Raw genomic sequence first — 11485 nt, 5'->3', positions numbered from 1 at the left:
ACTAGTGTCGCTTTAAATAAAACAGTGTCGCTTTAAATAATACAGTGTCACTTTAAATAAAACAGTGTCGCTTTTAACAATATTAAATATAACATGAACTTATAATATTTAGTAATATAAGAATATATTATGTTAAATTAATAATTAGAATTTATTTATACTTTCATTAAGTATAACATAAGATTTTGTGGTATACACTAGTGTAAATATTTTAAATTGAAGATCGAGTTCATTCATTGTATTCATATAAGGTCAAGGAGTGTAGCTGTAAAAAATCATCAAAATCAGAGTTCAAATCACCGTTAAATCGTGATTTTTTGTTTATAACCGTCGAAAAGTTTTGTCCCGTTACTTGATCTCTGAATGTTTGTTTTTTGCCATTTTTGGCGTATACGATCTTGAAGCATGCATAAACAAGTTTGATGGTTGGATCGTTGAAATTAGTTTCGTAGAATACGTATCCCATCAAAACAATAGATTTACTAACACTTAGAATTTATTTATACTTTTTATTAAGTATAATATAAGATTTTGCGGTATACACTAGTGTAAATTATTTTAAATTGAAGATCGAATTCATTCATTGTATTCATATAGGGTCAAGGAGTGTAGCCATAAAAAATCATCTAAATCGAAGTTAAAATAACCGTTAAATTGTGATTTTTCGTTTATAACCGTCGAAACGTTTTGTCTCGTTACTTGATCTCTGAATGTTTGTTTTTTTACCATTTTTGGTGTATCCGATCTCGAAGCATGTATAAACAAGTTTGATGGTTGGATCGTTGAAATTAGTTTCGTAGAATGCGTATCCCATAAAAACGATAGATTCACTAACACTTAGAATTTATTTATACTTTTATTAAATATAACATAAGATTTTGTGGTATCCATTAGTGTAAATATTTTAAATTGAAGATTGAATTCATATAGGGTCAATGAGTGTAGCTGTAAATAATCATCTAAATCGGAGTTAAAATAATCATTAAATTGTGATTTTTCACTTATAACCGTCGAAAGGTTTTGTCTCGTTACTTGATCTCTGAATATTTGTTTTTTGCCATTTTTGGCGTATGCAATTTCAAAGCATGTATAAACAAGTTTGTTAGTTGGATCGTTGAAATTAGTTTCGTTGAATGCGTTTCCCATCAAAACAATAGATTCACTAACACTTAGAATTTATTTATACTTTCATTAAGTATAACATAAGATTTTGTGGTATCCACTAGTGTAAATATTTTAAATTGAAGATCGATTTCATTCATTGTATTCATATAGGGTCAAGGAGTGTAGCTGTAAAAAATCATCAAAATCGGAGTTCAAATCACCGTTAAATCGTGATTTTTTGTTAATAACCATCAAAAAATTTTGTTCCGTTACTTGATATCTAAATGTTTGTTTTTTTTTCCATTTTTGGCGTATGCGATCTCGAAGCATGTATAAACAAATTTGATGGTTGGATCATTGAAATTAGTTTCGTAGAATGCGTATTCCATCAAAACAATAGATTCACTAACACTTAGAATTTATTTATACTTTTATTAAATATAACATAAGATTTGTGGTATCCACTAGTGTAAATATTTTAAATTGAAGATCGAATTCATTCATTGTATTCATATAGGGTCAAGGAGTGTAGCTATAAAAAATAATCAAAATCGGAGTTAAAATCACCGTTAAATCGTGATTTTTTTTGTTTATAACCATTGAAAAGTTGTCCCGTTATTTAATCTTTGAATGTTTTTTTTTTGCGATTTTTTGGAGTATGCGATCTCAAAACATATATAAACAAGTTTGACGGTTGGATCATTGAAATTAGTTTCGAAGGATGCGTATCCCATCAAAACGATAGATTCACTAACACTTAGAGTTTATTTATACTTCCATTAAGTATAACATAAGATTTTGTGGTATCCACTAGTGTAATATATTTTAAATTGAAGATTGAATTCATTCATTGTATTCATATAGGATCAAGGAGTGTGGTTATAAAAAAATAATCAAAATCGGAGTTAAAATAACTGTTAAATCATGATTTTTTGTTTTATAACCGTCGAAAAGTTTTGTCCCGTTACTTGATTATGTATTTTAAATATCAATTAGACTATATTTTTAAATATATTAATTATTTTATGTATTTTAAATATCAATTAGACTATGTTTCAATTCATGTGTGATGATATTTTATCATAAAATTATATTATTATTTTTTATTATGTATTAAATATTATTTATTAAAATATTATATAACATAACTTGAAATATTTAGGCGGGAATCAATGTTTGAAATGTTTTAGGCGGGAATCAATGTTTGAAATATTTTAATGTGTCAGACCTTGCGTCGGTTTTAACCGACACAACCTCTACTTATTTCGACGCAAGCTTTGAAATATTTTAGCGTGTCAGACCTTGCGTCGGTTTTAACCGACATAACCTGTTTTTACTTCGACGCAATCTTTTCTTATTTCGACGCCAGTTGCACTGTCAAGTCTGTCACACTCACGTCGGTTTTAACTGACGCAATATGTTATTATTTCGACGCCACTTGCTTTTCAGTCAATTGTGTCAGAGTGGTGTCGGTTTCAGCCGACGCAAAGTCCAAATATTTCGACCATATTTATACCTCTTTCTTCCCCATTACTTCCATGCTTTCGTTTCCCTCTCTCGGTTACTTCTTTGGTTTTGCCCCGTCTCCTTCTCCCATTTCAGCCTTACTCCTTCTCCTTTCCACTAACTTTTGCTATGGATTAACAAAGTGAAGATAAACGTTCTGAGGAACTTCATTTCGAGGAGGAAAAGTTCGAAGGTGGTTCATTTGTGAATTATTATTATTAATTTTTTTGTTTTGTGTTTAAACTAGTATTAGGCTTAAACTAAAAATTTACTTTTGTTTCTTGGTTGTTAATTGTTTTTTTGTGCTAATAAGGAACATCTCAACGGAGGCGCGGACCCTCAGTTCCTAAATGGACAAAACAACTTTGCTCGTTTGATTCGTCTGGAAAATGCGTTAGTGATAACTCTAGTGCTTTTTCAAGATATGTAGCAGGGGAGGTTAGAGAGTATAGAAATATCCCGTTGACGACTGATTGCGTAAGATTAAGGAAGAAAAAAAATGAAGTTTTCTGGAATAGAATGAAGGAATAAGATTAATCGGCTGTTGAAAGCAATGAACCATGCAACTGGTTCAAAATTTTTTGCAAGAGTGTGGCAAGAATTTGTATGAGTTGTACATATTTAAGATATTTGTATATTTTGTATGAGTTTTTGTATATTATGTGGAATGTTGGATATAAAATATTTGTATATTTTGGCACTATTTTTATTGTTAATAATTTTTATTAAGGTTTGTTTTGGCCTTTACATGAAACTTATTAATTTGGTTATATAATTTTTTTAGTACCAATTAATTGAAAACGATGGAGATTCTCGTAGTTTTTATTATTATTAATAAAGATGATGTCGTACTAGTTTGAATATTTTATTTATTTAATTGTTATCTGACGTCGGTTTAGGTATATTTTATTTATTTAATTTTATCACAATGTCGGTTAAAACCGACAGTAGGGTGGATATATTATAATTAAATTACTAATGAACGTCGCTTTAAACCGACGTAATGTTCAAGTATACGTCACTTTAAATCGACGTTAATGTCAGTGTCGCTTTTAACCGACGCTGTGTAGTGGCGGATTAAGCGAACAAACCAACACTGAAGGCCTTTCGTGACGCTAGCATTAGTGTCGCAATTCTAATCCGACATTACATTGTTTTATGTTGGATTTTTGCCAAATTTCCGACAGAAATTGGGTTTCTTGTCGGTTTTTGCTTCGCCAGTGATAGCCTATATTGTAGTAGTGTATAGCTCCAATGCAATAACTCAAATTTCAATATTTGGGTCTAAATAGGTGTGGGCTTATATATATATATATATATATATATATATATATATATATTTATGCACTTGATTAAAAAGTTAGAGCAGTAATGTCGCTTGTAATAATTAAAAATAAATAAATTTTCGTTGTTGGTGCATTGGAGAAACCATAAACTGTAAATTTAGATCCAAATCTCCTATAAATGGAGATGGCCTAATGAAACTACCGATTCCGAAGCAGTCTCTGTGCCATCCTCCTTGGAAGATTACCGTACTATTAGACACCTGCAACACGAGCCTCAGCTCAAGGCAGATTACAAGTTCAAATTTTCATGGCTTTCTACATGAAGCTTCAAGAGCATTCAAATTAATGACGTCGCATAAAAACAAGTACAAATAAAAAGCTTTGAATACAGAGCTGCCAACTAATACCATGCATCCATATTCGTAGCACAGTACGTACGTGTCTTTGTTCCGCACTCCCACATTTTCTTATATAAACCCACCGAAAGCCTACTTCCCATACCACACAATCAATCAAACCATCACAAATCAACGCAGAAGCATTCATCAAGCTCTTTAGTTTCCTTGAATTCCATTATCAATGGCGAACTCTGTGGCATTCAAGCTTGCCTTCGTTGCCCTCGTGTGCATGGTGGTGGGTGCACCATTCGCCCAAGCTACCATATCATCATGCGGCCAAGTGTCAAACTACGCGGCACCCTGCATTCCGTACCTGAAGACTGGTGGGAAAGTTCCACCAGCATGTTGCCAAGGGATCAGGAAACTGAACGGCGCCGCTCAGACCGCACCTGATCGCCGAACCGCTTGCACCTGCTTGGTCAACACTGCTACAAAAGTCCAAGGAATAAAACCTAACCTCATCTCTGGACTCCCTGGGGCCTGTGGCATCCGCCTTCCTTACCCAATTGGACCGAACACTAAATGCAACAGGTAAGTTTTTTCGCTATAGAAATTTTTTTAGTTTTATTATGCATCAATATAAGTTTGTATTATGTGACGGAGATTTTATGCCTCTAACCTTAATTACTCGTTCGTTGCAATTTATTGTGATGCAGTATTCAGTGAAGCTGATGGAGTAGGAGCCCGTATTAAGTTGAATATTAAAATAAAGTGGGTGCTGAAGAATTATCTATCAGCTCTCTTGTAGTACATGGTCGTTGTTTGTGAAATTCTCTTAACAAGATCTGTATTACCTTTATCTTCATGAATAAAAATGCAATGAGAAGTAATATATGTTCTAGTTTTTTATCCGCAAACTTTTTTCTTTCTTTTACAGTCCTTTGCTTTTATTTGTTATTTGATTGTTTTTAAAGTTCAGTTATTTGATTCTCTTTTAATTTGAAACTGCACCATTTGTGTTTGTTTTTGTCATTTGATTTTATTTTAATTATTTGATTAAAATACTAAATAAATCAAAAGATAAATAAAATAAAATTTCAAGGGAAAAAAATGGGTTGAATTCACTTCCCTAAAAATATCAAAATTTTTAGGTATTTTTCTGTGAAAGAATGAGAATAAAAATATTATTACCAGCATGTACAATGAATTTACATAATGATGTAAGGAAAACAAGTTGGTATCAAACTCGTCACTCATAAGATTCAAACCTAAAATATTTCAGTTAAAAATTTAAACCTAAAACATCTCATTTAAAAATGAAGACGAATATTAGTAATCGTAATACCAAAATGGGATCATCATGATTCCTTTAAGAATACATAATTTATAAAAGAAAAAAAATGAAACTCGTTTCAACTCAAATAATTAATGTACTGTATATCCCATCAGTTCTTCAATCATCATGATTCCTTTAAGACTCAAATTCACAACCAAACTTGAGGCAATAGTGCAACAGTACTATAATAACATCATTACGCGAAGGTCTCATTTATGCATGCATGGATGGATGTACATCTATGTAGCCATTACTTGGACGAAATTCGATTCCTTTTTTTTTTTTTTTTTTTTTTTTTTTTTTGTCTTGACTACAAAAGAAAAGCTTTTGACAAAGAATTCTGACAAAAATAGATAAAGTTGAGCGTTTCTGGAAAATCTTTCCTCTATATAAATAGTGTCCAGTTTAACAAATACTAGAAACATGTTCCAGTCCAAGTTCTAGATCTGACATGGTTTTTACGGTGTGTATAATTTGCTTTGTTTTGTTTCTTTTAGGTTTGCTGGCCCTTTCTGCCGCTTGGTTTTTATGAAGTCATATATATATTAAGAACCAACCGGAAAATATCTTTCAAAACCGAAGAATAATTCTTGGATAAGTAACTCATTCTTGGTCAGTCCTTAATTAACATCAAAAACGAAATAAGATCAGATGAAAGTATCGAATTATACAATATATAGTAAATAATATAGCATGCACCAACAACAACAGCCACCTGTCCAGGTCTGTTTTAGAAAACATGAGTTTTCCCCAGTAACTAAGCGACCACCTAGCTAGGTGTCCATAAGGTCTCATTTACTTGCACCGTTGGATTTCAGCTACCTTGTACAAAAGAAAGCAAACAAAAGACTAGATATTTTTTATTATGCGAGATATTCTACACTAAGCTACATGAAAAAAAATAATAATTAAATTGAATTCAGAACACGGTGTATTTGAAATGAATATCTTAAACACTAAGACTATCCACCACTTACAAACAACTATAAATAGACTGTAAGACAAAGACCACTCAAGACCTGTACTCCCAAATTTTCTTGCACTCCTTTTGAATTAGCCACTTGAGATCATGAGTAGTCTTGACCTTAATTGTAGAGGATGAAAATTTCTTAGACAATTGACGGACTAATTACTCCCAGCAAAGTCCTGTAGAAGTAGGCCCGGTAAATCCATAGGCAAACAATCGTGAAAATGCACTGATGATATATGGTCCGGCATTGATGAGACGGTTTGAACATATACATGAGGGCTTTTGTATTTGGTCTTTGTAATAAAAAAAATCTCTCACTCACTCGATTATTACGGTTGATTTCTTGTTTGTTCAAAACTAGGTCTTTACAAATACTAGTGACTCAACAAAAGAAAATCAAGTCCGGCAAAATACTATAGTGGCGCAACGGTAACATTTTCAAATTTTTTTACCGTCGGATTTCCAATTGTCCTGATTATTTGGCCGTTAGAAATCCAACGAATTTAAAAGCACCATGTGTCCTTGCCATTGCAAAAGCACTGAGTGTTCTGCTGCAGCAGACCCACCGCTGTAGTTTTGTTGGCCAATTGCCTTTTGCTGCACGTGTGTTACACGTGCCTGACAGAAAAAATAATAAATAGTGGCTGATGTCAGCCTTTTGCTGGTTACATGCATGAGCTTGAGAAGCACGGGCTTTTGGCGGGGCAAGTGTTGGCCCACCACTTGCCCTGGTTTAATGGATTGCTTGAGGTGTTTTTTGGGCTATAGGGCAACATTGTTGCCTTCAGCTTTACTTTCTACCAACTGGTGTAACTGCTCTTATAGATTGTGTAACTAAGGATAGCGTTTAATTTGGACTAGCTGCTTATCAGTTTATGGTTTTGTTTTTGAGAAATGCTAAGGAGATTCTCTCAAAAGTGGGACTTTTTATGGATTCTTTGTCACCTCATTTTTTTGTACAATATTTTATAATGTTGTTACGGGAATTGATATTAAACTGTGCGGTATCAAAAAGTCCATCAAAAGTCACTTTAAGAAAGTACCATTAACATTTCTCTTTGTTTTTTGGTATTAGCATTGAAAGATGGCGTTGGCATTGATATAGGAAGTTTGTAATGGCAGGCTGTTTGGACTAGTATTGGCATTGGAATATATACTAACGTGCATTAACATTAGCATTGGGACTGGAATCATTATTGGTATTCGCATTGAATTTTGCATCAATAATTAGCATTAATTTTGCTCTTAGCAAACTCTTATAAGTTACTGTTATAAGTTTGACGGGAGGGGTTGATGAGAAATTTAGCGAGTTAGAAATTTAGTTTTTTAATTATTTTATGTTAGGGTATATTTTGGTATTTTACGTATTAAGGTTTTCCAATAAGTATGATTTCTTTCCAATTTTCTACTAGGGTTCAAGATTGCTTTTATGTTTGTTTATTATTTCATATTTGTTTTAAATTAGTTTTTATAAATACTTTGTAATTCAGTAGAAAAACAAGCTCTTGACAAAGTGTAGTATTTTCGCTTTGTAACCATCTAATTTGTAGTGTATTTTACAATTGGTTATTCTTTTATTATCATCCCGATATGGTACTTAATATCAAGACGAAATAAAATCACAGTGTACATAAATCTCTTCAGAAAATTAAAGATTGAATTATACAATATATATGCTTAGCAAATAGTATGGCATAAACCAACAGATCCTGTTCTAGAAAAGATAATGAGCTTTTCTCCTATACTAGCTAGCTAGGTGACCATAAGGTTTCTTTACTTGCAGCTTTGGATTTCAGCTACCACGTACAAAAGAAGAAGACAAAGACCAAAGATTAAGACATTTCTGTGAAATTACGAAGACTGTAAGACAGATCAGACCATTCCTCCTGCATCCTAAGTTTAAGAACGTAAAACTTCCCTGTTGGCTCACATGTCTTTTTCATTAGAATATAACGGTGAAGTTACACTCGTTAACACATTTTACAATGTGAATATGTTGTCAATATTTTCAATATGCATTGGAACATGAATGTTTAAACAAACATATGATAAATTGTTGGACTAATTCCTCTATGCTAATGGGAGTAGAACCCTAATCTCTTCCTCCGGAAAGCCACTTGAGAATTGTGAACAGTCTTGACCTAGATTGTAGAGGAATGAAACAAACTGTTGGACATTTTTCCCTGCAAAACGTTTTGGAAGTAGGGTAACTCCACGGATCATGTAGTTTGTTTGGTCGGTTAAGCGATTGAAGTGAGTTATGGTTCGTCACTTCATACGTACGTACGTGCTCACAGAGAGCAATTTAATTTATAGACGCATGACGTCTATAATCTTCTTCTGGATATCCAAGTTCTAGCATTTAACCTACTCAACTAAACTCCACTGAAGTTTTCAATACTTCCAACTACCAATTTTATACTATATTAACAACACACCTTCAGCAATTTAATTTATAGACGCATGACGTCTATAATCTTCTTCTGGATCCAAGTTCTAGCATTTAACCTACTCAACTAAACTCCACCGAAGTTTTCAATACTTCCAACTACCAATTTTATACTATATTAACAACACACCCTCAGCCCTTCTAGCACTCACCAGTGTATCCAAACACTTCCTCAACAGTTTCAAGAGATTAGTGTACTTTTATTTACGAAGTTGTTATGGCTAGCTCCGGACAGCTCCTTAAGCTTGCATGTTTGGTGGTGGTGATGTTCTGCATGGTGGCTTGTGTCCCCAAGGCCGATGCAGCTATGACATGCGGTCAGGTAGTGAGTGACCTGACTCCATGCATTTCCTACGTGAGGGCCGGCGGGGCATTGGCCCCCGCTTGTTGCAACGGGGTCAGGACCCTCTTCACCCTGGCTCAAACCACCCCTGACCGCCAAAGTGTCTGCAACTGCTTGAAGCAAGCAATCAATGGCATCCCTTACACCAATACCAACGCTGGCCTTGCTGCTGGCCTTCCTGCCAAGTGTGGTGTCAACATTCCGTACAAGATCAGCCCCTCTACTGACTGCAAAAGGTCTTATAAATTAATTATACTCATTTTAACAAAAATTTTAGTTTTCAGTGTTTAGTAAATCAAACGAAATTTAAAATTTTCACAAAAGTACTTAGCTTTCCTTGGTTTTTAGTTTTCACCTTTCTGAAAAATATTGCCAAAAAAACCGTTATAATTATCAAACAGTTCTTAAATTAACTTTTCTTTTCTTAAATCGTAATTAACTGAACTTCTGTTTTCTTGTTGCAGTGTGAAGTGATCAGAGCTTTGTGAAGAATATGTAGTGACGTAAGAATAAAGTAACCTGGTGCTTTAAGGATTTTCTGTGCTGTGTTGGTTTCAGTAGCCTTTATTTCTAGTTGTTAAGTCATCTGCTTGGTCTTAATAACTTTCTAGATTGTTATTTATTTTAATATGTGTTCTAAATGGTGGTTGATTGGGCCTGTGTTTAGTCAGCTTCCCAGTTGGGTTATGTAATGTTAATGTTTAATTTTGAGAAATTTTTTATTGTGACAGGAACATGGGTGGTACATCACGTGTTTTTATATAAGTGGTGGAAAACTGTGTTTTTTAATTTATTAACTTTTTAGCACACATATTTCACCATTGATATAATGACACGTGGTATATCAATTTGTATCCCAATCACACTGAAAAATTTATCTTTAATTATTTTTTTTTATCAAATCTCTTTAATTATTAATTATGTATCTTACTTCTAGGCATCTATGCCAGTTCAGTATTCTTCTTTTAACTTAAATTATATTTTTTTTTATTTTTTCTGTTACAACTTAAGTTAAATTTCAACGCAAAATCCTAAGACCATTTCCAATCCTTTGAGAATAAAGCTTCAAAATTTAAGCCAGAAAATTTTAAGCCATAACTCAGAAATTACTTTTCTCCTCCAACCCTTATGACTTAAAATTTTAGCCTGAAATTATTGAATAATGATTTTAACCTTTTTTTTTCGGTAACTTTTTTGAAAATAAAATTTATGTAGATTATCTTAATTTATTTTTATGAACATTTTAATCTAAAAATATTTAAATTGCGATAGGTAATTAAAAATCATACAAATACATAGGTATTTATAAAGTTCTAAGTTAAATTTGATTTAAATAATTTTCATAAATTATTTTAGACGTTAGATTTAATTTTTGACCGTCAAATCTTTTTTTTACCATTAGACTTGATCTCATTTGATCACAACCGTTAGACTATAAGTAATAAACAAAAAAAGTTTCAAATTTAGCAGTTTGTTGGATCCAAAATAATTTAAGTCAAACTTAAATCATGACGGAAATCTAGCCCAGAAATATATTTTCTTCCTAGGGCTTATTTTAGCTCAATGATTGGAGATGGTTTGGGAGAGGTTTAAAGCTTATATTTTAAGTTGGAGATTGTCTAAATATAACAATTAAAATGGCTACGTTCCTAGTCCGTAAGGAAAATATGCCACTTCAGTTATATGACACTAACTAACAAACTTTTTTTCTTCTTCTTCTAAGTTCTTTATGTAACAATTAATAATGTGGAAGTAGCTTATAGTATTAGTTCATAACTATAAGTACATAATTCGCTACTCATTAATTTGTAGACAAAGTTTTGAAAACTAAATTTAGTCTCTCTAGCATTATTCTTTGTTAGAAGCATTTGTTGTATTTGAATTCTGACATTAATGTTGGATTTCAGTTCAAACATATATTAATCTTAAAATGATCCTACAAATTTACAAAACAATAGGAATGTCATTAGGGTCTAATACCATGATCGCATGAAATCACATATAATTAGCTTGGTAACAGTTGTGCCTTAAAGGGCAAGTAAATGCATTAACGTCTTGATATTATTCACCAAAACTGATAACATATCGTATGGCTATGATTGAGGGATTTGATTCTCTTTAATGGACAGAAGTCAAAACCCTAACAGATATAT

General features: G+C 32.5%; 2 protein-coding genes across 2 annotated transcripts; both read left to right on the top strand.

Annotated features, from left to right (window-relative positions):
- Positions 1 to 4386: 4386 nt before the first annotated feature.
- On the top strand, positions 4387 to 5126 carry LOC137744083 (non-specific lipid-transfer protein 1). The gene is made up of 2 exons (XM_068483945.2): positions 4387 to 4825; positions 4951 to 5126. Exons 1-2 carry the CDS (start codon positions 4476 to 4478, stop codon positions 4958 to 4960), a joined length of 360 nt encoding a protein of 119 aa, XP_068340046.2. The 5' UTR covers positions 4387 to 4475; the 3' UTR covers positions 4961 to 5126.
- Positions 5127 to 9125: 3999 nt separating this feature from the next.
- LOC137745729 (non-specific lipid-transfer protein 3-like) lies at positions 9126 to 10047 on the top strand. The gene is made up of 2 exons (XM_068485731.2): positions 9126 to 9568; positions 9797 to 10047. The coding sequence occupies exons 1-2, from the start codon at positions 9207 to 9209 to the stop codon at positions 9804 to 9806; spliced, it is 372 nt and encodes a 123-aa protein (XP_068341832.1). The 5' UTR covers positions 9126 to 9206; the 3' UTR covers positions 9807 to 10047.
- Positions 10048 to 11485: the final 1438 nt, after the last annotated feature.

This window comes from Pyrus communis, chromosome 12 (assembly GCF_041283825.1).
Source record: "Pyrus communis isolate YQ-2024b chromosome 12, ASM4128382v1, whole genome shotgun sequence".
Lineage (NCBI taxonomy): Eukaryota > Viridiplantae > Streptophyta > Magnoliopsida > Rosales > Rosaceae > Pyrus > Pyrus communis.
Note: the sequence above shows the minus strand (reverse complement) of the source record. Positions and strands in the feature narration are given on the sequence as shown.

Excerpts from the sequence above, each read along its gene's own strand:
- LOC137745729 (XM_068485731.2), top strand. The coding sequence starts at position 9,207 with ATGGCTAGCTCCGGACAGCTCCTTAAGCTTGCATGTTTGGTGGTGGTG.
- LOC137744083 (XM_068483945.2), top strand. The coding sequence starts at position 4,476 with ATGGCGAACTCTGTGGCATTCAAGCTTGCCTTCGTTGCCCTCGTGTGC.